This window comes from Chionomys nivalis, chromosome 8, assembly GCF_950005125.1.
Source record: "Chionomys nivalis chromosome 8, mChiNiv1.1, whole genome shotgun sequence".
Lineage (NCBI taxonomy): Eukaryota > Metazoa > Chordata > Mammalia > Rodentia > Cricetidae > Chionomys > Chionomys nivalis.
Genome location: NC_080093.1, coordinates 81,154,539 through 81,182,372, shown reverse-complemented (window position 1 = coordinate 81,182,372; position 27,834 = coordinate 81,154,539). Strand labels below are relative to the sequence as shown.

The window sequence follows — 27,834 nt, the reverse complement described above, 5'->3', positions numbered from 1 at the left end:
TTCATTTGAGTAAAACTGACAAGGAAGTCGATTTAGCTTTAAAAAATTTGTCTCCTGAGACAGCAACAACTCCAAATGAGAGAAAAAAAAAAAGGATGAAGTGTCCTTTTCCACAAAGACTCAGAAAACATCATCAAAGAGAGGATGGAAAGATCCTAAGAATCAGAGGCTGGGGAAGACTGCTGCAAAATAGTGTTTTCTGGATATGACAGGGACATTGCACACATGAAGTCACAGAAGCTGTGGCACCCGCACAAGACCTGCACAAGATCAAGCTGTGACACACTCCAACATGGCTAGAGGAGCGGCCATGCAGCTCCACCCCTAGCTGAGAGCTCTTGGCAATTGATATTGCTGAAAGGAGGGTCAGCTTTCTACAGCAGTACGGCCTGCCAAGTAAAATAAATATTTAACAAAAATGTAAAGTACCAGATAAGAATTTGGGAGGAAGATGGGCAAGACAGCTGTTAGGGGAGTAGGAAGTTACAATTAAAAACATTGAATCTTTGTGTGAACTTACCAAAGAAGTATCCTTAAAATAGAGGGAAATATGGAGAGCAGCAAAAGAACTTTGACACAACACTTCTAACCACCCCAGAGACTTACATCATTTGTGGAAATTTTCTTAAGAAATATGAGCCTAGTTTGTTTGTAATTTTCTGGGTCCTGACAGGTCCTATGCTAGACCAGCTGAGGCAAATGTGCAAAGGCTGTCCTACATTCCCAGCAAGAGCTCAAGAACAGGAGTGCGGTGGCTCAGAGACATAGGTCCCGGCTGCCCGGCAGGAAATATTGTTCCCTAAGAAGATGGCAAAATAAATGTACATGGGAACTGGAGAGCTAGATCCACCTGTAAAGTGCTTGCTATGCAAACATGAAGACCCGAATTCAGATCCTCAGCCCTGATGTAAAAGCTGGGCATGCTTTTGTATACTTAAAATCCAACTGCTAGGGACACAGTGACAAGCCAATCCCTGGAACTGATTGGCCAACCATTTTACACAAATGGGTGAGCTATACATCCAATGAGGGACCCTGTCTGGAAATAAATGAGGAAAGAGATAGAAGACATCCAGTTTTAACCCTAACCTACCAAAGGACACACACACACATATAATACAAAAACAATTTTGTAAAGTTTTAAATTGTACTTAGCCTTAACATTATGATGTGTATATTTTTAAAAAAGACAAAATCAATAACTCTAGTGAGCTGTGAGTTTTTATAAAAAACAACACAGGAGATGACTCCCCTTCTTTTGATCTTTCTTTGGAAAATAATTATTAAGTTACATGAGTGATCACAGGAATATTACAAAAAGACAAGAATGAGAAACTCATTGAGTTCTGGAGCCATTGTCACATTCAAAGAAATTTACAATAGACTTGTTTTCTCTCGGCCCCAATCTCAATGGTTCCACCAAAAATAACAGTAAAGAAAAATGTTAATATCATTTAAAAGAATTACTGTGCCAACACAAGACTAAGACGATGCAGATTCAGACTGTGCAAGAAGCACATCAGTGTGGATCTATTAAACACGTGAAATGCCTGGGGATGGCTGAGAAAAGCAGAGTAGTGCAGAAAACATCAGTAGCTCCAGAAAAGAAAAGGCCGTTCTCACAAGTCAAGAATTTCAATGAAAATGTTTCCCAGTGACTGAGAGGACAGATAAGTAAATATTTTTAAACACAAGATATTTTTAATTGCTCAGATTTTCCAGAATTCTTACCCCAAAGTGAATGTTGAGCAGTAGTATTCGAAGGAATTTGAATTACTCTAATCTATGCCTCTGCATGTCTCATCAAAGTTCACAGCAACTGCATTTCATCTCTAAAGCCCCCCTGACCCCACAGAACTTGCCAATCTGCTGCTGCCCAGATTACACATCGAAGAACTTAACCAAATGCATGTAATCTAACAACTAATGATATGCTATAATAGATGATTCCTTACTATTTTGGATGTCATGGAAACATTTACAATTGAATTTTAATTCTTGACGTTACATACTAGAAGCTGCAAAGTGATGAACTTCCAACAAAACTCTCCAAATATATTCAAAGAACTAAAAATTAAAACCAAGGGAAGATTTCTTTAACAACCATGTGAGTATATAAACAAAATCCTTAAAATCTATATGCTTAAAAATAAGTAATTGATGATACAGATATAACATAGAATACCACAAAACCATCAAAATTCCTCTAACATAGCTGAATATAGAATTTATCATAGAGAATAACTATAAGCAATCTCTCTGCCTGATTATAGGGACTGTTTGAGAGCACTGTGGCTTTATACACATAAAGGAGTACTTTAAAACCATTGAAAATCATAGTTTTGCAGAATGTTTAATCACGCAAATATTCACAATGTACTATGAATGAGAAAATAGGTTGGCAAAAATCTTTAATATACCTATTTTGAGAAAAATATGCACATTTAGAAACCAAAATATCTAACAAACAAAATACTGATGATGCTATTGTTGAAATATTATTTTCTTTTTGAGGTTCCTTATTGAAAATATTTGATATAGATAGCATTCTTAATCAAAACAAATATAATTTTGAAAGTTGAATGTGGACATTTAAAATGTTGTATGGTAAAAAATTCTATTCATAGAGAAGGTACTAATAAATAGAAAAAAGACATATATCACAGTATTTAAAATATAAAAGTGATTACTTCTACTTGTGCACAAAGGTTAGTATCTGCCTCTCCTCCCTTCCACCAGAAAAATATATTCTAAAACATTTATGATGATTTCTAAATGATGGTAAGATTACTGGGAGTCTTACTTTATATTTTTACTCACACAGTTTTCTACTTTCATCAATGAACAGATTACTTTTGTAATACAGAAAAACAAAAGTTATTTTGGAGTTGGACATTTAGGAGAAATGGAAAAGAGGCATTCATGAGCCTAAAGCCTGGCCTGCTTGAGGATCTTCAGAGTCCTTGCCTTTGTCATGGTCTCCTTGAACAGAGAACAGCCACTTCCATCTGCAACTGACGCATTTGAAATAATACCTAGCACTAAATGTAATTATTTACAAGAGAATCCTTATAAGCTAAAATCTAGGTCCTCACTTCTGTGGTTTAAATATATACCCCTTCAAAACCCCTACGTTAGACTCTATGACCTAATCATGGTATTAAGAGGTAGGGTCTTAAGGAGATAGTTACTGATGGGGCCAAAGTCCTCGTGGATGAAATTTGTGTCCCAAAAAACCTGGTAACAACTTAGGCAGGCCCTTTTTTGTCACCCTTCCTTTCAAACAGTAATTGTCCCCCTCTCTAGGGGGTGCAGCAATGGACACCTGTTACCACCTCAAAGCTGAACAAAGTCCCACCAGACTGAAACCACCAGTGCCTTGATGTTAGAGTTTTCTGACCACCTTAGTTTTCTATTACTGTAAGAAATACCTGAGATAAGTCAACTTATAAGGAAGAAAACTTCACTTTGCCTTATAGCTTTAGTGGTTTTGACCTATGAACTCCAAGCCTATTTTGGGCCTGGGGTGCACGTCATGATGAAAACATATTAAGGGGAAAAAGGTTTGACCATGGAGAGTGTGGGAATGAGAAGGGAAGGAGGGAAAGAGACCAATATTAGCAGCCTACATTCCCCTTCAAGGGTACAACTCCAATAGCTAAAGTCTCCCAGTAGGTTTCAATTCCCAACACCTCACAATATCACCCTGCACTAAGAGCCAAACTTAAAACATACACATTAGGGACATTCATCCATACCATGGCCCCTGCTTTCAGAGTAACTGTGTGGTATTGATAGATTTCTGCTTATGAGATTTTTAGTCAGGGGATATTTTGTTGTAGCAGCAGAAAGTACTAATACTCTATTACATCATTTCCTGTTCACCCTCCAAAACTGTGCAACATCAATCTATGTCCCCTTCCATATTAAAGTTGTTGAAATAGCTTAAGAGATCAAATTAATAGCATCTATGTGAGCCCTGTCTACCTTTCCCCTCTCATTTCTCATTTGGCATAATTCTCAGGCTCCTTATACAATCTCCATATATCTTTGAACATACTCCACCAGCAGTAAATACTGAATTCCCAGTCTTCATTCTGAGTGAGAAGCAAGCCAGCCGTCGGCAAAGGGATCTCCACCAGGCCACTTGGGTGGAGCTGGAAGGCTAATACCTAAATGTGGGTTTTCTGACTCCGAATCCAAAGTTCTTTCTATTCCACACACCTGTAAAACATTCACCTCCATAGCAAGATGCTATGATTCTAAACAAGACCACTTTGTAAGCTTTTCTGTTTCCATACATCTATCTCCAGGAAGGAGATTTTCTTACTATAAGTCTAAAAATGTAATATAATTAATCTAACCTGGGAATTAGCAAAAGGAAATTGTAGTACTTGAGTGCTGTCACATAACAGAGTCTTCCCATATTAAATACATGTAACAACAATCAGAACTGTCCGGGGTCTGTCTCAAAATTCCTTGTGATGCTGCAGTTAAGTCTGTCCAATGGCTGGGTCCCAGAGATATCTCTACTCTTAGAAATACAGTACCTGACTAGGTCTTCAAGGGCTCTGCAGTGGCTAGGGTTTCATGCCTTCCTCTATTTCTATGGGACTGCTGTCCACACTGCTCAGAAAGAGAGTCAGATGAAGGCTATTGCCGACATTGTTTAAGTTAGTCACAGCTTTCTATGCAATACTTGAATCATTGAAGCTTGACCACAGTCCAGAAGATGGAAGCTAGACTCTACCTTTTTTATAGGATGGAGATATAATTACACTCAAATAGTTGTCATGAGAAATGAATCACTTATAAAGCATGTCATAAGGTACCCACTATTAACTATTCAGGAACTCTTATTACTATGTCCTTTGTCCATGTGCTTTGTGTCACTTGTCACTTCGGCATACTGTCATGATAGCCACTGGCACTATTTTTAGGATTTTATTCATACTGATTAATCTGAATGGAACAGTGAGCCTAAACTACATTATGACCTTTGCTCCCAAGCTGAATCCACTAAGTACTGGCTCCTCACAAAACTCCAGAAACATTAGCAATTATGTTTTTTTTCTAGGAATGTTATCAGTGAGCACTTATCCTAAGTGCACCTGAGCTATCTCCTCCCTTATACAATGCTCTGAGTCAGCTGGGCTGCCATCACACCTAGGTGAGGAATGTAGATGGGCAGTCCTCATAAACAAGCAGAGTAATGAAGTGGACTAGAGTTGCTAACATCAGAAGTGGTGCTCAGAGCTGGGAGCTAGACAGCATGGGTCAGGAACGGGATTTTGCCTGTATTCTGGAGTCAGGACCCATAAACATGTGGATGTCATTACAGATGAGAGAAAGGCTTGAGAAATGGCCTGCATAGCTGCATGAATCCACTCTGGGACTAGTTGCCCAATGTACTGTTGGGACAAAGCATTGGCCTCTCTTTAGCCTTCCTTGAGCCCATAAACAAAACTGAATGAAAAGCATCCATTTTGCTCCATTGTATACTGTCAACAGGATGTGTTTTCTTACTTATTTTTTCTTTTGAAATATTGGCTCATAAATCCCAAACTCTCCTGGAACTAACTAAGTAGCCAAAGATGACACTGAACTTGTGATTCTCCTGCCTCTGTGTCCTGAGTGCTGAGATTACTGATACGCATCACCATGCCTGGCTTATGCAGTGTTGGACCCAGGCTCTGTACACACTAGACAAGCACTCCACCACCAGAGTGACATCCCAGACCCTGATGCCCATTTTAGGTTCAGCTTTTCTAGTCACAGCTTTATCCTTACTCTACCTGATTCTCCCTAAAGATAAGGGTTATTTAAATGAAAAGGTGTGTTTATTCACCACCAATAATATAATTTAGAATTGTCCAGTGAAGAAAGCTAAACAAGTTTCTCGATGTTTTCCAGATTCATGGTGTGTTATTCTTTGAGATTCAGCACAAATAAATCAGAATTCTGGGGTATTCTCAGAGTTTTTAAACTTCTGATATTTTAAACACACTTCTAACAATCTTCACACTCTATAATCTGAATAGCTGAAACTCTTGTTTAAAGAGTAAAAGATGCCTTGCTTAGTACAGTGGAGAACAAGATCCTGTGGAACAGCCAATGAAAACAGTTCAGGTCTCACAGGAAGGTAACTCCCTCATGGGGATCCCAGGTGCATACTCTCCGTTCCAGGACTGTCCATTATTTTGCACTGAAAATGTGATATATCTAGAGAGATAATTCAAAGGATTTACAAGAACTATACTAAGTATATGAACTCACTGGTAAGCATTTTGTCTTTAATTATCCTTCCTGTTCTCCTTCCTAAAGGTTATATCACACATACATTTGCTTGCATACATACATGCTTGTGCTATAGGCTAAGCTCCATCAAGGAGAGACAGCATGCAGCTTTTTTCCTTATGAGACTGGGTGGTATCACTTAATGTTAATGTCCTTAGTCCATCAATTTTCCTGAAAATTTTGTGATTTCACTTTTTAAAGTTGAATAGCATTCTGTTTTCTATATGTACCAGATTTTATTATCTGTTCATCTATTGATGTACAACTAGATTGGTTCCAATACCCTTTTATAGTAAAGAGATCTGCAGTAAACATGAAGTGCAAATATCTCTATGGCAGGCACAGAGATCTCTGGGTACATGTCCAGGAGTGAAATATTGTGGTCATATGGTAGTTCTATTTTGAATTTTTTGAGGAGCCTCCAAAACTGATTCCCGCCATGGCCATAGCAATTTGCAAACCCCAGCAACAGTGATTCCTGTTTTTCAGCGTCCCTGCAACATTTGTTGCTAGATTTCTTGATAGCTGTTATGACTGGGTGAGTGCCACCCCATTCAAAGATAATGTTTACTGAGATTCGAAATCATAGATTTGTTCTCGAATGCTGATCCCACTCAATAGATAGTGACCATCCTTAGCCCATACACAGAGTCATTTGAAGAAAGCCCAAATCAATAATCAATCCAATTTATTTAATTGTAGTGTTTTCTTGGAAATTCTAGAGAATTACAGAGGTACAGTATCTACAAAGATGCTAAAAACAATAAGGTATCAACTAAAAATTGATATAATAAAAATAAACTAAAAGTTGTGCTTCCTTTGACAACCTAAAACAAACATACCAGAGGGTCAGTTTCCCCTGTCAAGGTGGAGAGTTCCCACCATGACCTCAAGTCTCTTTGTGAACACTGCTTGTATCTACTTTAAGTTACAATGGGCTGTTAAAGTTGTGTTAGATAAGTGGCATGTATCTTCACATCCCATATGCATCCAATGACATTATATACACACAATATTTGCACCGTGCTCAGATGAAGCTTTTCATGTCACAACTTTATCATCACTGTAGCCCTCCCTAAAGATAAAGTTTACATAAAGAAAAAAATGTTTACTCATCGATGATACAATGTAGAATTATAACATACAGCAGTTGAAAAATAACAAGTTTATCTTTTTTTTCAGATTATCACTTTAAAATGTTTTCAGATGACCCAAAACCCACCTGCTGGTTGCCCTGTGGTATAGGCCTTCTATTGTCTTAGTATCAGGAAAGGGTTGCCTGCTCTAGGTTCTAATAGCTTCCGGCTAAAAAGGAAATTTAACTTCTTTAACAAGTTGAAGACTAAATGTCTAACACACAAATCATAACTTTTGGGTTTATCATGACATGTAACAAATGGAAGCTAGTATATTGACAAAGAATGCATAGAAATGGAAGAAAGGAAGGGAGGGAGGGTGGGTGGGGGAGGGAGAAAGAAAGAAAACCTTAAAGCTCAAACTGTGGAGACAAGTTCGTAAGAACACCTTGTGTTGTCGTCATACAATCTCCCTTTCATGCTAATGTCCTCAAAACCACAGTTCTGCAGTCACAGCCAGTGCACGGATCCCTGTGAAGAACATGGAATGACAAACTCCTTCACTGGGGGACAGGCAGCAGGGCCCTGTTGTTCTAGTCCAACTCCCAGTTTTCGTCCATTTAAGCTCAGACAACTTAATTAAACTCATTCAGCTTTAATTCCCTTCTCTCTAAAATGGAAGCAATAGCACTATCAATAAAGAATAGACTTCACTGAGTTGTTCTTAAATGCATGACTAAACATAGGACTCTTGGACCTGTGCCAATTATATAAGCACTGCGTGATGGTGGGGGTGGGGGAGCGATTGTGGAGAGCCCTGACAATCAACTGTGTAGTTTCTCTGCAAATACCTCCCCTTCATGGAGGACTCACTACCTTCCAAAACAGTCTATCCCATTTCGGGAGAGTTGGCAAAAAATTATCTTTATAGGAATATAAAATTGATTTCAATGTATAAATCTGTCCCATGAAAACAATCAGATTGAAACACTTTCAGTACAAACACACGGCTACCATAGTATCTTTGTATCTTATTTTTCTGAAACTGGGGTATTATCCCAGTTTCCCTCATTTCTTCTTCATAGAGATATGATCCAGAGACAGATGCGAGGTGGCACATGCCTTTATTCCTAGCACTCAGAAAGCAAAGGCAGGTGGATCTCTATTAGTTTGAAGTTAGAATGATTTACATAGTGAGTTACAAGTCAGCTAGGGCTACAAAGAAAGACCCTCTCTCAAATAAATAAGTAAATAAAAATCAAAAGACAGTTCAAGTCAAGTATGTGCCAGCTTGGTTTTTCGCTCTCCTAAAGAGTAGTGAACTGAGCAAACTCATGAAGTCACCCATCAACACTGCCTTAGAGCTGTTGTTTTTACGTTCTAATGCCATGGTCAGGAAGCCTCGTAGATGACAATACTCAGTAGTGTTTGGATTTGTTGTTGTTGTTTTTTTTGGTTGTTGTTGTTGTTGTTTTGCTTGTTGAGTATATTTATTTCTCAAAAAGTAAAACTCGTATAGCTCACGTGAATCAGATAAGTATGAACATGAGTAAACTCTCAAAAAAACATTATCAGTAAATACAGTTTTGAATAAGAGAACTTCTGGAACTTTTCCAGTCAATATATAAATTTGGTAACTGCATTTTCAAATTTGGTCAATTAGCAAAAAGACCATTTTTTTAACCTGTTATTGGGCCAGAGTTATCACATTCATGCCTGAGAAATGAAACTCTTCCTGCTAGTAACCAAAGAAAAAATACAGAGTTGTCTGCATGTTTACTGAGGATATTCTTCCTTTTACAGTCTGAAGACTTCTCTGCACAGTCTCGTCATTCGTTTTCTTCATCCAAACGATTTACACAGGGACATATTTCCCATCAACTGTCTCTTGATTTTTTAAATACACCCTAGACAAGCCTCTCGGATTTGTTTTTGTTGTTGTTACTGGTGTTGCTGTTGTTTGGGAGAGGGGGCTGGTAGTGGGCCTTAATCATTTTCAGACAGAAAGGCTAATGTTGAACTTCTCAGAGGCCAGGCCATAGGCTTCTACATCAAGGCTCGGCTCCTGGCATACTCAAGTGCCGGTCATCACAGGCAGTCCCTCACCTGGAACGTCACTGGGTGCTAACAGTGCTGCTAGGCTGAACCAGCTCAAACAGCTTCAACTCTGAAACTGGGAAGTTAAAAGTGGTTTGAGATCTGGCAATTACAGCTCAAATCTTCCCTTTCTGAGATGAGGAAATTCAAGACAGGAGTTAAGAGTGGCTTTCTTGAGGTCACGTGACAAATCAGTGACCAAGCCGAGCACAGGCTTTTTGTAAAGTAACAAACTTCTTCTGACATGTCTCCTCCCAGTCACCAGGGAGAACAATGCCACTGAAAAGAGGATTCCCCTTGTTTCCTTTCTTGACGGCCTGAGGCACTGGGTGTGGGAGATTATGCAGCAATTGGAGATGCTGCACGCATTCCTACAGACCACAGGTCCCCTGTGCAGAGCGGCCCAAGATTACACAGTTTTTATCAAAGCTAACTGTTTATTCGAATGTCAACTCCATTGCCTTCTGTTATGTTCTGTACAGTTGTTTTTCTCTCTTTCTTATCTGAGAGACACTCGGGTGCTTAAAAAAATAACCGTGTGCTATCATTATGGTTGTTATAACCAGCAAGACAACAGGAGTGCTTGAAGTTAGACAAACCACTCAGGCCATTAAGTCCCTCAGGCCTTTCTCAGCCCCAAAAGCTTCTCTTCCTTGGAGTCTGTCCAGTACATGCTCCAATTTGAGGACTTCACTGCCAAAGTCTTCAAACATCTTCCTAATACATCAGTACCTACAGTGAGCTTAACAGGAAACCTGTGGTAATCTAGGAAAACATATGTAACATCGCTAGCATTCTGATTTGTTTCTACAATTAGAACAGATTATGAGCAGATTAAAAATGATCTCCAGAAGCTGCAAAACTACCACCCACCCACCCAACCATTCATGTGTCTACCTACTTTTCTCTGTATTTGCAGAAAAGGGGAAAACTAGGCACTTAATGTCCCAACATTGACACAAAGCAGCAGGAAGTCTAAGCTGCGATCAGGTCCCCCAGTGCCTGAACCTCTGACTTTCCCCACCTCAGGCAAAAAACCTTCAACTGATGTTACTGGACAATCACATAGCCAGCCACCAGTGCTTTCCCTCTGAGATGGAACTTTCAAATACCAAAAATCTAAGACGCATCCTTTAACCTATTCTGTCATTTTCAAAAGAACAACAGTCAAAACTATTATACTCAAGTTACAAACAAAATACAATAGTGTTCGTGCAAAATGAAAGTGTGTTATCAAAGACTAAAATGTGCAAAATAAAGTAAAACAACTGAAGGCCAAATATTAATAATGAATTCAAGTGCAAAAGTTCTCTCAATTTCTTAATGAAGACAAGAAGGAAGAATTACCTGAAGAATTCTGTACGAGAGAATATGCATAAATCCAAACCACCTGCGGACTGAAAGCATGCTATAGAGTCCTTCGTTAAGCAGAAAAGTATTAGTGTCCTCAATTTGTTTAATCATACCTACTTACCAGTAATTACAAAGACAGAGACAGACACACACACATACACACAAACACGCACACACACAAACTTCAAAATAAAAATGATTGATTTTCATCTAAGTGTTCTAGTTCTTTCTTTTCTATTTCATTGACATTTCAAATCAATGAGTCCCTTCTATGATACCACTATAGTTTATCTGTGCTTAAAAGGGCACAGTTCAATCAGAAATCTGATGGACTTGAGACTACTGTATTCAAGGTACTCTTAACACACTGGTGGTAAAAATAACTTGGAGTGAAATTACAATGAAAGCAAATGTTTACAAAATAATTTCTAATCATTTTGTTAAACAAGGTTTTCCATTTTCTAGATGATAATGAAATATAAAGAAGATAAATGAAATGTATAAATATTCACTCTAATTTCAACTTGATTGTAAAATTTTATTAGTGAAGGTTTGTAATTTATACTTTGGAACTAAGAATGCAGATCACGCAAAGATACATCACTGAATTCAATTTGCATCACCTAGAAAAATAATACCTATGGGTTATGGGAATACAGTAGCACCAAAATAATAGTTAGAAGTTAATATTACAAAAAAAAAAAAAACAAGTTATCTCATGGAAGGCTACTTTAACAAAAGGAATAATAACTTAGTGTTGCTCTTTTAAAAGGTTACACTTCTCTCTTGGAAAGCAAAGAAAACTTTTAATTGAGAAGGACAATCGAACAGTGGGATAATTTGCATACTAAGGTGATGAAGGCACATTTATGGAGGCTTTTATAATAAAGATTGGATGTGTTTGTAGAGAGAATAGAGTGGGGCCTCTCCTGCTTGATGCAGGAGGTTTGAGTCCTCATTAGAACCTTTCAAACTCTCCTCTAAATGGTGCAGGTAGGATTCAATTGCCTTCTGTTACCTTGGAATAAGAGAAGACAGATCCTAAGGAGTGCAAACAGTCCTGATTTGTGTTTTCAGTGCTGTCTGCTCCATCTTATCCTATTAGTCCAGAGGGCTGGGAAAGTGAGTTCATGCTCCCCCAAAAGTTCAAAGTAGTCCTGTAAACCACTACATGCCACTCAATCTATACCTCCCCAATAGAATGTTGCTTAGAATATCACAAATGTTCATGTTTCATTATTATAGTTACTGTTTTCATTCTGATGATATACCCAAATCCAGGCAAGAAGGGATGGCATTAAGAATTTTGAAAGAATGCATCCATGGGCACAAACCACCTGCAGACAGAAAGAAAGCCTATGGAGTTCTACTTTAAGCAGAAAATTGACAATACACTCTACAACAGACCAGCAACACAGAGAAGAGCACCGTGTATACTATTGTCATTCAGGAAAAGAAAACTATTCACCAAAAAAAATCTATAAAACTGAAGAAAATTAAGAAAAGATGGTTGAACCACCCCAAAAGACAATATCCATGGTTGGGCAGGAATGTGTAAATGACAAGTGACATCAGTGATAGAGTTTTGAGATTCAATCTCTAGTCAGTGTTCTGCAAGCCCAGCCACTGAAGGTTCACACAGCCTAAAAGAGCAAAGAGAGTTGAACACAGCAAAGCCCAGGTCCTTAAAGATACACTGTATGCTGGTTTTTTATAGTGGCAGAAAAGATATCAGGGTCTGATTTTCCTAATCTGTCAAATTACAGAAGAAATGCAAGTCTTTGCATGGATAGAGCAAAATATGGGATTCTTAGATTTTGGCAGGTGTTCAATATGTAGCCCACATAATCATATGTTAATGACTGGATTGTGCTAATCAGCATGCATACCTGATCCCTTCGTGCCCAAGGGGAAGTCAACCATTGCAGAGCAGTTAGTGTTTCTCCTTCTCATAAAGACTTGATGACATGCCAGGTAAGGAGAAAAACTTTTCCAGAAAGTGTCTTTATAAAGACCTATGACATCGCTAATAAAACCAAGTAGGACAAGGCCACTCAGACTTCCATAAGCATCAAACCGTTCCTAAGGACCATTCCAGTAACCATTTTATTTTTTATTTAAACAGCTTAGCTTTGAAAAAAACCCTTTTAGAGTACACTGGAAGAAAAAAAAAAACAGAAAAGAAACACAACAGGGAATGATCCAGGCATGAGAGTTACAGTGGAGTATCAGTGTGTTAAACATACAGACAAGTTTCCTACTTCACAGCCACACCAAGGCTTAACGAATCAAGCAGAGTGAAACATGGTTTCACTCTGTAGAATTAATTGCAAGTAAGTTTGTGATTAAATTTCTGAGATAGATTTTTAAAAAGAAATAGTGCTGTGTGTTAATTTCAAAGTTATAGGGAAAGGAAATCCTTCCTGGAGAATACTATTCGGTGGCTTCTGGGCCACAGTTGAACATCTTCACTTAACACCTAACTTTTAACTCAAAGTTGAATGGATTTCCAAAATCAGAAAACGAGAAAAGCAGTGTGGTGGTTTGAACGAGAATGGCCCCATTAGGCTCATGTATTTGAATGCTTGGTCCCCAGTTGGTGGAACTCCTTGGGAAGGATTAGGAGATGTGACTTTGTTGGAGGAGGTGTGTCTCTTGGGGTTCTATTGCTGTGAAGAGACATTATGGCCAAGGCAACTTTTAGGAAAGCACTTAATTGGGGCTGGTTTACAGTTTCAGAGGCTTAGTCCATTAACTTTATGGCAGTGGGCCTGGTAGCATGCATGCAGGCATGGCCCTGGAGAACTAGCTGAGAGTTTTACATTCAGATCCTCAGACAACAGACAGAGTGACACTCAGATTAATGAAGGTTTTTGAAACCTTCTACAACAAAGCCAACCTCCCAGAAGGCCGCACCTACTCCAGCAAGGCCGCACCTCCTAATCCTCTCAAACCTGGGGACTATGCATTCAATTACATGAGCCTATTGGGACCATTCATATTCAAACCACCACAGAGGTTATTGAGATTTCAAATGCACATGTATTCCCAATATGTCTCTCTCTGCCTTGTGCTTATGGAGCAGATGTGAGCTCTCAGCTACTGCTCCAGCACCATGTCTTCCTGCCTGCTGCCATACTTCTTGCCATGAGGGTCATGAACTCACCCTTTGAAACTCCTATTAAACTATTTTTTCTATAAGTTGCCTTGGTCATGGTGATTTGTCATAGCAGAAGCAAAATAACTAAGACAGGTAGTGACTAACTTTCTCAAGAAGCCTAAATCTTGCCAGTTTCTGATTTTTTCCCCCAAGAGGCTCAGAGATTGGTCAAACACCACACAGTAGACATAGATCAACCTGACCTTCTGCATGAGGACTACATGCTAGTCAGACCAGGTGAACCACACTTTCTGAATTACAATTCCAATAAAGGTATTGAGATTAAATTCATCTGGGCGGTGCCTTGTATCTTAAATTACTAAATCTCTTTCTCTCACACATATACAAAAATCTCTGGCAACAACTCAACATTCTTAAATCTTTCAAAAAGAAGCAAGATGAGAAATCTTCTCAAAGTCTGTCACAACAGCCGGGCAGTGGTGGCGCACGCCTTTAATCCCAGCACTCGGGAGGCAGAGGCAGGCGGATCTCTGTGAGTTCGAGGCCAGCCTGGTCTACAAGAGCGAGTTCCAGGACAGGCTCCAAAGCTACGGAGAAACCCTGTCTCGAAAAAAAAAAAAAAAAAAAAAAAGTCTGTCACAACATGAAACGTAGCTGAAGATTAAATCCTCGGTAAGAATTCCTGGACTATGCTATCACACAATGACAATAGCCCTGTTCCCAGAAATGGTACAAAGTCCACACCAGAAATTTTATGACTCCAAGTGAACTATGTAAAGCACTCCAGAGCTGACTAGCAACTTCTCTGGGCAAGAAAGGCAGAGAGGAGCAAAAGCTTGCAAGTAAGGAAACATTGTTCCTGGTCACTACTTATTAAATGTCTGACACGGCTAGTATTATTTTCTTTTAATTAAAAAAAAAGAGAGAGTCTTCAGATCTTTTATTGATGTGGATCTTACTTTAAAACTTTTCTAAAGAATGAAAATTGCCACCTAAATCTTGCTCATTTCTCTATTTTTTGAAAGTTTCATTAGATTGATCAGCTACTACAAAAGTCCTATGGTAGGCTGTAGGTAATCAGCACCAGACAGCCTACACTTGCTAACCTAGAGTCCTAATACAAATAAGGAAAGCTATTTTATTTGCATCTCTAAAAGAAGGGGTTCAAACATTCTGGGCTGAGGGTATAATGCAGTTCTTTCTATTTAATTAAGTAGATAATTCAAACTCAGATATAGATAAAAACATTTTGCCTAAAATGAATATCAATACGATTGTGAATATAAGTGCACAAGGGCATATGTGAGAGCCCTACTTTAAATTTACTGTCACGTTGTGCATGTTTAAGAAAGACCTGTCACGGACAGGGGATATGGCTCAGTGGATAAAGCACTTCCCAGCAAGCCAAGTTGGAATCCCCAGGACTCACATGAAAGCCAGGCAGGTAAGATAGCCATTTTGTAATCACAGAATCTGTGAGTTAGAGACCAAAACTCTGGGGAAAGTTAGCCAGACTAGGTAAAGTGGCAAGCCCTGGGTTCAGCAACAGATAGGTACTGAACTACCTATCTCAGTAAATAAAGTGGGAAGAGTAGGGGAAGACAACCAATGTCATCCTCTGTCCTCCATAAACACATATACACATGTGTACTCCCAAACATATAGCTGTACATATTAATCCCACACACACGAATACACACTTGCACTCTACACATAAATACAGAGAAAAAGGCAGACCACTGATGCCTCACCCACATTTCCATGTTCTACCACAGAAGTGCCCATGGTTTGATGAGGAATATGTCTATTCCCTTGTTCTTGATCCTCAGTGTCACTTATTTCACTCCATTTTTACTAAGCTCATGCCTTTATACTCTCCATGAACAACTTCCCTGTCCACTCTTCCAGTCCCATCCCAGTCACACCTACACAGTAGCCAATGTGATCTATTAGAAAGCTAAATAAAGAGTGATTGCTGTCTTGCTTAAAATCTCCCAATGGCTTCTTCTTCCATTTGAAATAAAGTTCAAACACTTCATTAGCACCTTCGGGTCTCTAATATATATATATAATGTCTGCCTCCTTGACTTCATTCCAGATCATCTCTCCTCTCTAGTCACTCTTGCTGTGGGCCATAGTTCAAATGCACTAGTCAAAAGATGATTTACTAACTGCTAAATCACTACCCACTTTGGTTACAGGACATTAACAAACTGACTAGGAAAGTCTCTCCCTGATGGCTAGCTTTTGAAGTAATAACAGTAAATGATATCCGGGCCCACTGGAGCAGGAAAGACATTTCCCAGTACTAGACCCTGCATGTTACAGCATCAATCTTACAGGAAAGATGTTTCCACTGGTGTAATCATAGTATGACTATTATGAAAGTGACCAACTTCCCTCTGATTGAATTTGAGACTTGCTCTATTAGAGGGAGTTCATGTCTAATATTGGCACAATAGTCCATGACTTGCAAGATCATAGGTCCTAGTGGGGGATAGACTGAGGTTGTTTCACTAAATGGACAATTGTCAAACTGTCCTCTCAATATTTGTTTTCATACCTGTATAGTAGTGCTACTCCCAACCTTGGTCAGAGGAATTTCTTATTGCAGTTGATAGTAGTTAATGTGGAGACTCACAACTGGTCAAAGTGCTGACTTTAGGTATTCAGCAATAGATGGATTGTTTATATTATTCTCTTCATATCTAAGGTTTAGGGAACATCATGGAAGAGTGGGAATAAAGGACATAAGAGCCAGAATATGAGGAGGAGCATTGAGGAATGCTGCCTTCTGAACATGACATGGCTGGTGCACACATCAATTCATATCAGTGGTGGTTACCTGTATAAGACCTGAACAAGATCAAACCAGTAAAAATTTGAGCATAGATGAGGAGGGATTGCTTAGGCTCCATCCCCATCAAAGGATATGCCTATTGGTAAGTAGTCTGTGACCCAGTGGATGGCTCTACATCCTTTCACATGTGTTTAGCACTAGTTGAACTCAGAGAACTACTAATATAATTTATTAATATAATAATACATTTTAAAAAAGACATGAAGTCAAAAAGGAGTTAGGATGGTAGTTCCCACAGAAAGTTGGAGAGAAGTGGTGGGCAGGAAGTGGATAAATATAAATATATTATATATATATGAAATTTACAAAGAATAAAAACATGTTTTAAATCCAAAAATGTAAAAAATTTAAATAATAAACTTTAAAAAGACTTTTGTACTTATTACACACTTGCTAGGTGCCCACCCCAAATCTCTGCACAGTTGACTTGTTCCAAACTTCAACTCAAGATTCTCATCTCCAGCAAGCTCTTCCTTCTGTGCTGCTGTTCTCCTCACTGGATTTCCCCACTGTTTGAACTGTCTTACTCTGAGACCGTGTGCTGTGTAAATTCCATTCAAACAGAGATCTGATATTATTATAAGGTAGTCTTGGTATCAGGAACCGAGTGGACACTCCAAACGCCCTTACCAGTGATGATGCAGATGACAGCTCTTTAAATTATATTTTAAAGCAAAACAAAAAATAAATGTACTGGAAGGAGAACATAGAACAACATACACCTCTCTACTCATTTATTTGATACAAGTTGCTACATATAAATATCTTCACAACATAACCCCCAATAAACAAATCTGTGTATTTTCAGAGACAATTACTAGCAATACCTAGGCTCACATATCCTTTCCGCACTTGGAAATTGTATGGGAAATAACCACATATGAGAATAGATACTGTCACTGCAAGCTATCACAAAGATATTCCTTTATGCTGACATACAAAAGAACGGTGCCCTATACATTTTAACATGGAGAAATTATGTAGCTACATTGCTTATTGACAGCACAAGGCCAATGAGAACAATAATACATGTCACTGAACAGTGTCAATGTTCCTGTGTCAAAAATGTATCGGTACCCTAAAGCCCTGACAAAAACAGAGTATTTTTTGTGTACTAGCTTTTCAACCATCAAAAAAAAAAAAAAAAAAAAAGTCAACAATTGCTATAAGATACGAAATTTAAAAACAGATGTTCTGGTTTCTGTAATTCTTTAAAATATGTCCAAATGCTTTATATTGCATTAGCCTATGAATTCCCTCCCTGAAATCTCAATCCTCCTTCTGTGCTTGGATTGTTACGCATTGTTTTACCTGTTGGAAACGGTGTGGCATTTTATTTCGTTGAATTTCTACTTCAAAATAATCAGAATTCTAGCATGTAACTTGTTTTCTAGTCAAGTGATAAAGACTGGCAGAATTTCATTGTTTTTTCTACCTTGGCTTAGAGAAAGCCACCTCTCAGGTTTTCTTATTTCCCAGTGAAACTCTTCTGAACTCAGTAGACAAAATGCTCTCAGGTATATGAGGACCATTGTGGAAACTAAATGACAGAAATGGAAGAGGTCCTAACAAATGTGTTGTGGTTTGTACACTCATTCTTTTTTTTTTTTAAATATTTATTTATTTATTTATTATGTATACAATGTTCTGTCTACACGTATGCTTGCAGGTCAGAAGAGGGCACCAGACCCCATTACAGATGGCTGTGAGCCACCACGTGGTTGCCGGGAATTGAACTCAGGACCCTTGGAAGAGCAGGTAATGCTCTTAACCACTGAGCCATCTCTCCAGCCTCCTGTACACTCATTCTTATCTTTTGTTTCTCTACAGTATTTTATGAGACTCAGCTGATGGTAAGTGAGAAAACTACAAACAAACAGCAGAAGCCAGAAATATCCACAGACGAGAGCTGCAAATTCAGGTCTCTGCGTCAGTGCTCTTTTGGACTTCATATTTAATGAAATAATTAGAATTTTACTTCAGTTACAGTCTTCCTATTCCAACACACACACACATACACACCTCACATGTTTGCAGATCTGACAGGAACCTAAAACTCTCCGTTGTTTTTCTTTACAAAAAAAACCAGAACCTGACTGGTGACCTGATCTGCGGCCTAGGTCATCATAGGTCTGAGGTTACAGTTGCCACATTGTTGAATCTATCTGTGAGGAGGGGACACAAAGAGAGTTTCCACATGCAGCTGCTATTTCCCATTTGTTACATCCTTTTATTGCACCATATAAGTACACAGCTGGGAAATGCTATAGAGAGGGAGTTAAACAAATATTTTGGCTTCCCAGTGTTCAGAGAACACAATCGCTCTAGGAGAAAGCAGAGTAAAAGTTTGGAAACATTTATATGAGGATGGTCTCTCACACTAATCTATAACATGCTTGCAACCTTAAGCTATTTTATACTACCATAAATCATATGTAACAGAAGTTATTAGTATCTTTTTTTTTGACAAATTCTGCATAATCAAAAGTTTCAGACTAACTCAGCAAAGCAACTTGCCAAAATTAAGTTTTTCTGGTAAAAGTAAGGAGAGTGCCCTCTGAAGAAACAACGTGACCTGTACTGTCCCTGTCTCTGCCCATACATTTTCCATCCCAGCTACTTTTATTTTGTCAGGCCTGCACATGGCGTAAAAGCAAAACTATCTTGAACCAATCCCTCTCTGTGTCCCCTCTTTGTCTACACTAATCCAAGCTACTGTAATCTTTCATCTAGATTTCTGAAATAGAAATCCCAGTGGCTCCCCCCTGCTTTCACTCTTGACGCCTGCCCGTCCATTCACTGTGCTACACTTGGAATTATCAGTGAGAAATGTTCTTCAGTCCTTCAAAGGCTGTTCCCACTGCACTCAGATGAAATCTCCCCACCACAATGCCACCTCCAAGGCCTGTATGATATAGGCCCTATCTGTTTTTCCAACCACTTCTGGTGCATCTTCATTCATTATCCTCTGACCACAAAGACCGTCTTGCATTTCCTTAAATTAATTTATGGTTTTATCACCTCAGACACTTCACATGCACTTCCCTCTCAGTGGATTTCCTCTGCCCTGCTCTGACTACTTCCTGTCATCCTTAGCTTGGAGAGGGCATCCTCGTCATCTATTCAAAGTTAGACTCCCTTCACTGTGTTTTCAGACAACATTCTGTTCTTCACAGCACGGTCACAATGTTAACTATGTATGTGTTTGCATATCTATCCCCTGTCCAACAACACAAACTTCAGGATGGCATGCATCACATCTGCTTCACCATAATACAAATGTAGTTAGTAGAAAATCTGGCATCCAGAAGGTACCCAGTAAATATCTGTTCAAATAAAGACCACGCAGAGTCTTATTATCCTGCTGAGGAGCAAGGAGCAGAGACTGACTGTCCATCTCGGCCGTGCCACCTTGGAGACAAGGAGTGAACAAGTTCAATCAGAAAATGTATTTCATCCATGACTCATATATTTGCTTTCCCCTTCTCTTGGAAGGTAAATTTCTAGCCAGCAAATTGTACTCTGTTGATTCCCAACAAGCCAGTGATAATGGCACTGGGATTTGATTCTACTGCATGTACTGGCTTTTTGGGAGCCTAATCTGTTTGGATGCTCACCTTCCTAGACCTGGATGGAGGGGGGAGGGCCTTGGACTTCCCACAGGGCAGGGTACCCTGACTTCTCTTAGGACTGGATAGGAAGGGGGAGGGGGAGCAGTGGGAGGGAAATGGGAGGAGGGGAGGAGGTGGACATTTTTAATAAATAAAAAAAAGAAAAACAAATGATGTCATTTGGGAAAATCTGGAGATTATCATTTTAAGTGAAATAAGTCAAATGCACAAAGACAAGTATCTCCACCACACATGACATTTAAGCCGAGTATGGAGGGAGAGGAGAACATTGACCTAAAAGGACTATTAGGAATGTAGAAGAGCAGAGAAAGACGGTGCTTAAGAAATGATAGTAGAGCAGGAAACTAAAACAAAAATTCTATATGCATGTATGGAAATGTCAATGAAATTTGTTAATCTGTATAATTGAGATGTGTTAACAAATAAATAAAAGTCTTTGAATCCTGGAATACAACTAAAATTATTCAAAACTTGCTTCATTCATCTTTTGATCCCCACCCCCTTTCCTCATACTGCTCCAGAGCATAGGATGTGTCTACAAAAATCATTTGAAAATAAAACTTTCTCCCTATACAATCATCCATCTCCATATGTGCATTAGTTAGTAAGGCATTTTGAATGATATATTGTTTTTTGTTAAGGAATAAAACTCTCATTGTCTACTTAAGATTTTTTTTTCATTAACTCAATTTTTGGTTACCCACAAGTTAAGAAATACAAGTCAGGGTTGAAACTTCTAATTTAATAAAATAAATTAAGGTTCTAGTTTTCTTCTAGTTGATAAAAAATAAAAGGTGGGGCTGATCTATTGGGAGCTCACCTAGGCCAGCTGGACTGGGACTGAAAAGGCATGGGATAAAACTGGACTCTCTGAATATGGTGGACAATAAGGGCTGCTGAGAAGCCAAGGACAATGGCACTGGGTTTTGATCCTACTGCATGAACTGGCTTTGTGGAGCCTAGCCTGTTTGGATGCCCACCTTCCTGGACCTGGATGGAGCGGGGAGAACCTTGGACTTCCCACAGGGCAGGGAATCTGGACTGCTCTTCAGACTGGAGAGGGAAGGGGAGAGGAGTGGGGGGAGGAGGAGAGGAGTGGGGGACCTAATGGTGGGTCATAGCCTAGATCACAAACTGCTTTCCCAGTTTTCCCAGTTACTAAAATAGTAACAACTGTATGTCTCAGGTTTGTTTTGTGACCTGAGCAGGAATAACACTGGAGCCATGTATTTTAACTTTCCTCCAAACACCTACTAATAATGAGGATGCAGACATAGTCGGTAGCAGTCGCCAGACTTTCAGTGCTCACCATTCTTTGCTGAGATGACAGAACGCTATCCCAGTCAGCATCTTGTTGAATGGTACTGACAAGCGTCGGTAGCTCCTCAGAGTGAGGTTTGTTGTGCATTATGGGATGCAGAGGCAGATGGGAGGCCGCATGTTGGTCACTGCCCTCTTCCTTTTCCCTTGAGGTCAAATCCTGGGTCATTGTTTCCTCTCCATCAGTTGTACAGGCAAATGGAGAGGTGGCTTGCTTGGAAGACATTCTTCTGCAGAAGAAGGGAAACGCCATGGATTAAAGAGGACTCTCAACAACAAAAGTAGAAGTCATTCATTGTATTTGACTAATTTGAGAATAAAATAAAATAAAAATCCTTGAAACTGAGAGACAGAGTGTAAACCACAAAGGGTGGATTGCTTATCTGTTCTATGCCTCCTCTTTGCTTACACTCTCTAAACATCTTCCTGCTAACTGCTGCATATTTCCCCTTACGTAAATCCCCAAATAAGATCTTTCTAAGTTTTTGTAATGAACAATATATATATTTGTGTGTCCTTCCTCCTAGTTTTCCCAACTAGATTGAGTTTCTGGAGAGTGATTAGATTGGTGGTTAGCAATGAAAGTAACAAGTGAATGAACTGATTGATGAGCCAGTTTGAAGAAAGACTTCAGAGCAAAAACATCTAACTTTCTCCCATAGCTCTGAAGGATAGAAATAAGCCTAAGTAGAAAACAGAAACTGAGTAAATAATTTGTCCTTAATATGCTAAGCAATTTGGCCATGATTTCCTAGCTTACATCTTAATTGTGAATGCCAGACCTTACACCAATGTGAAGCTTTTCTGAAGATCTCCAAGATACAGTAAGTATTGCTTGTTAACTTTTAAGTGACATGTTGACTGAGTGACTTCTAGAGTTAGATAAATCTTATAACAACTTTGTGACATTTGACTTGAGTTTTTGAAGTAATTATACCTCTATTTTATGACTGAAAGTAGATACATAATTTATAGCATTTACTATGAAAAAATTAAATGCTTACTGTGCATACCAAAAGCTCGCAAACCAGTATCATTTGTTGAAGTCTCCACAAAGAAACAATCAAGAGACTGTGTGATGAGACCTTCATTTTGTACTTTATATGAGATCAGAAACTGTGATGTTATACAAAATTGCAAAACTTTGATACATCACTTTAGAAAGATGAATTTCTTGGGTAAGTGGTTAGTGACCTAACCACTAAAAGTTTAGGAACTGAGGGAAGAAACCATTTTTTCCCCTAAAACTTCATGTTGACTTTCATTTATTGTATTTCCTTTGAAACTGCTGTGTAATGAAGGGAATACAATCACCACCTTAATTACTCTTTAACATTAATTGATTTCATACCATTTTTAAATGCACAAATCAGTTAACATAGGGAACCACATGAGCATTTTTCAAATTAGCAAATCATTAACTTGCCTGTACTGTTTCTACAGACAAATAAATACTGATTAAAGGGTCTAGAAATCTGAGATTAACAGTTAAATTTACAAATCTGTCACATGCTTTCATGAATATTGCAGTGAAGGAAATATCAAGTGCAAGGAAAAATAATTAAGTTAATTCCAATTTAAACAGTAGTTTTTATGTAGCAGCCCATGTTTCACATAGGATTTAACAGCTAATGCTAAATTTCTCACAATTAATGAGGGGGCTCAGAGTTAGTATCCTACAGTGAAAAACATTAATAGAAGATCAGCTAATCTAATTATGCACAGTTCTAAATAAAAGTATTACAGGCTTTTGAAGTGCTTTGAAACATATTAAAATGCTGATACCTACTTATAATAATCATTGTACAAATACTAAAACTTTCATCTATTTAGATGAGACTGAAAAATAAAATAGGGAAGGTGTGCAGAAGAATAGCTCTATTTTCCCTAAAAAGAGAAACTGAATGTTCTAAAGAGTACTGTCTCAAAGACTCAGACGCATTCTTGAGTGACTTCTCTTGGTACTAACAAATGGACACATAACCAGAGAATGGATTTCAGTATTCAAAGTCACTACAGAACCCACTGTACTGGCCCCAGAAATACTACAGCAAAACCAGGCAATTATAACTGTCCTGCAAGTTAGCAAGGGTGATCACAGACGGCAAGAGTATTTTCATCGTTCAGATAATGGGCAGTTAGTGTTAAAGTAATCACACACAATAAAAACAAATGAATTAGTATACTGCCACCTTTTAGAAACAGTTAAATACAAGTGAAAGTCATAACCCAAAACTCAGAGTGACTTTGGTTCTCCCAACAAATAGCTCTTATTACAAAGTTATCTGGTGCCTTCCAACAGCAGTATCTGTGATTAATGCTTAAGTAAAAATTAATCAGGACACAAAACCCACAAGTGCAAACAGTCTCTTAAAGAATCATTTTGATGACAGACTATGCTGGTTAACAATAGTGTACGATCTTAATTAAACAGCCCTGCAGCTGTAAAAATAGATTCAATCTGTCCAAAGCTATGAGTTGAGTTTAAAGGCTGGTTGGTGAGAGTGTTTTTCTTAAGGAAGGCTGGGTCCTCAGTCTTAATCAGCCAATAAATTATTTCCTGCAATTACATTAAATAGAAAATTATCTTCAAATGGGGAGTGTTAATTGAAAATCAAAATTCAGAGGGAAGTTTAGAAATTACACGCTGAATACAATTAGTGGGGAAAGGCTTCCCCTCTCCTTCATCAGCAGTCTTCTGGTGAGCCCTCCAGTGACCCATCAGAGCCTATTTACACCGGCACACAAGCTGTCTTTTCTTTTACACCCACAAACACAAATGTGTATTGAGGTTGTAAATACCAGATAGGCTGCCAATATATTAAAGCCGACTGTTCATCCTCAGCTCACACCACAACTGGGACAGACGAGTAGGGGAGGTAGGAGAACCAGGTAAGGAAGGCACACCTGACTCCCCAGCCCATCCCTTTGTAACGAGGTCAACATGCTGTGTCCCAAGAGCACTTTTCAGATCATACTTTACTTCCTCCGCTGTGCTTGTTTTATTAGCATTCTTAACTATGTTGTACACAGAGGAAAAGAAGACTCTTGTTCTCTCATCAAGTATTTCCTTTTGATGAAAATGTTGGGCTCTTTCAGTTTGTTCTCAACAGTAGCTTTGTCATTGTATCATATTATTTTAGGTCAGTAGTTCTCAGCCTTAAACAATTCCTCATGTTGTGGCAAACCTCAACCATAAAATTATTTTGTATCTAGCTCATAACTGTAATTTGTTATTGTTATGTATCATAATGTAAATGTCTAATATGCAGGGTATCTTATATGTGACCCCCTATAGGGGTTGCAACCCACAGGCTCAGAATCACTGTTCTAAGTGGTGCTTTTGTTTGTTTGTTTTATTGGAAAATGCACACAACTCACTTTTAACACAATTTTTTTAAATATTACAATCATTGTGTGTGTGTCAAGCATGCATGTGTGAGGGACAGACAACAACTTACAGGAATGGGTTCTCTCCTTCCTCCATACAGATCCTACGGATAGGACTCGAGTTGTCATTGCTTTTAGCTGCAAGCGCCTTTATATGCTGAGCCAGCTTGCTATCATGTAGTTTAGAAAATAAATCATAGATTTACTACTATCAGATCTGGTTTGCTAATTTTTATATGTAAATCGTTATACAATCTTTCAATTTAACTGACACATCCTCATTCGTTTCCTTTCTTTAGTATTACCCTTTTTTTGTTCTTTTTAACATTGGGTGAGGGAATGGAGGGGGAGGTGCAAGCATGCACTTGCCAAGTAGTGCATGTGGAGGTCAGAGGACAACTTTCAGGAGTGAGCTCTGCTCTAGGAACTGAACTCACGTCAGGCTTGCACAGCAAGCACTTGTAAGTAACCTCACTTTGGCACTCTTGCTAGCCATAGAATTTCCCTTCCGCACATTTTCCTAGAGTGATTGGACTGCACTTTAGAAAGCACAGACACTCAGCTTTGGTGAAACCCTTACTGCAATCACTGTACCCACGTCACCTGCTTTAGGAATCCATGAATCAAATACACCTTGTTAATTGAGATTTTCCAGCTTTGTGTGCGATTCTTGCACTTATTTTGAATGCACACATGAGTGATACTATGCATCACAAAAATGTTCCCACCTACTCTATCCCTCTGTACATCAGCTAGCACCTTACCTAGCTATGTCCCACACAACTATTGAGCAAAAAAAAATTAAAATCCTTGTGAAAATAGTCAATTTCTATGTGACTTTACTTTGTTTTATTTTTGCTCTATTATAACTTAAAAATCATTCAAATGAATTGTTTTTTTAATTTGTATTAAAAAAATATCTTCCTAGTTAGAGCCCCTGAAAACAGGGGTTTATAATGGAAGTGCTGACACAACCCTACTAAAGCAGCGCAAATGTTGCCGCTATAATACACAAAATCAAGTTCTATTATTCTCAACTCTCCTCGCTCATGGGATTTTTCTTTGCTGTGCTCCCAGCCAAACTGCTGAAGCATGAAAAATTTAAATGCAATCAAATGTGCCCAATTCTACTTTACTAGAACAAGTGTCTACAGTGGTACAATCTTAAAAGGAAATGCAACAGATTTGTTTGGTGTTTTTTTTTAACTGTTTATTTATAATACAGTGCATTGGAGATCAAATAAAAGAGGAAATTACACTCACATGGTACCAGTGTATTGACTACACAGAGCACATTATAATCAGAGAGGAAAACTACATTGTCAACTTATCACACTGGTTAAACAAGATGGTTTTCTGGGGCATAGCTATTATCAAGGAAAACCTCCAAAAAGAATTGTATTGTATGTCTTTGGGACATGTAAAACTCAGTTCCCATCATATGTTCCCTACACTCGAACTGTCTCTGCCCAACAGATCAGGTGAATTCTCTGAATGCTAGACCACTGGAAATAACTTCCAGTTTGGGATTTGGGGGAACAAGACGGATAGAGATAAGCCTCCATAATTAACAATGCCCTCCAGGATGCCAGCAGGAACAGGTCCATCTCTATAAAAGTAAAAACTCTCCACTCCAGCCCTACAGCCAGGTAGGAATGCTTAGGTCATTACAAAGTAACTCAGATGGTAAAAGTACTTTCTGTTCTTGAATAGGAAAGGTGAGGAGGTCTGGGCTATATAGAAGAAAGGATGGTGGGGCTTCCATCCACATACTAAGTCCTCTGCTTCAGAAGAGTTTGTTTATGCATAACTGTTCCAATATGATGGCACAGAAATATTTTTTAATATTTCATTACTTTTTTGATTATTATCAAATTAACACTCACTTTGGGGGTATGTTACACTTATTCAAAAGAATTACGTACGTGTGTGTGTGTGTGTGTGTGTGTGTGTGTGACAACAATGAAAAAAGAAAAAGAGGCCACGAATTTGAAAAAGAGCAAGGAGGGGTATATGGGAGGGTTTGGAGTAAGGAAAGGGAGAAGGAAATGATGTAATTATTATAATCTCAAGAATAAAAGAAGCAATAAAACTAAAAGCAAAAAAGACATACTGTTCTAACATAAAGCAGCACTTTAATAGTTCATTTACTTATGAGAAAATTTTTAAAGTTCAGTCCAACGCTTACAGTTATTATTTTGAAGGTCTGTTCTGGACGATTCATGTAGACTCATCCCAGTTAGAGAGGTTACTTGAATACTACATTTGATCTCATACTGAGAAATTAACTGGTTTTCCAAAACATAACATAATGCTTTTGACTCTAAGGAGCATGAGTAACAGATACGCTCAGCTGCCAAAATGCACAATGCCCAGGAACCTCACAAAGGATTCCAGTCCACCCAGCCCAGAGCAAAGAATGACTTCCAAACCTCTTCCTGTGCCTCTAATTCCCACGTTCAGGGACTCAAGAGGGTTATAAGGAAAAGCTTAGCTCTAAAGTGAAGAAAGTCCTTGGGGGCTGCAGAGATGGCTCATTTGGTGAAGAACACTTGTTGCTCTTGCAGAGGACTTGTGTTTGATTCCCACCACCCACATGATAGTTGACAGCCCTCTGTAATTCTGGCTCCAGGGGGTACAGTGTCCCATTCTGACATCCGAGCTCACCAAGCACCTGTGTGATACACA

The 27,834-nt window shown here is 38.7% G+C and overlaps 1 protein-coding gene across 5 annotated transcripts in view; it reads right to left on the bottom strand.

Moving 5' to 3' along the window:
- The window catches only part of Sox6 (SRY-box transcription factor 6), a 557,476-nt gene that overhangs the window by 305,792 nt on the left and 223,850 nt on the right, over window positions 1-27,834 (bottom strand). For all 5 annotated transcript variants that reach the window (XM_057777769.1, XM_057777768.1, XM_057777773.1 and 2 more), the window contains one exon: window positions 21,746-21,986. In XM_057777769.1, coding sequence (XP_057633752.1) covers window positions 21,746-21,982 — 237 coding nt within the window. In that variant the 5' untranslated portion in view covers window positions 21,983-21,986. The remainder of the gene's footprint in view (window positions 1-21,745; window positions 21,987-27,834) is intronic.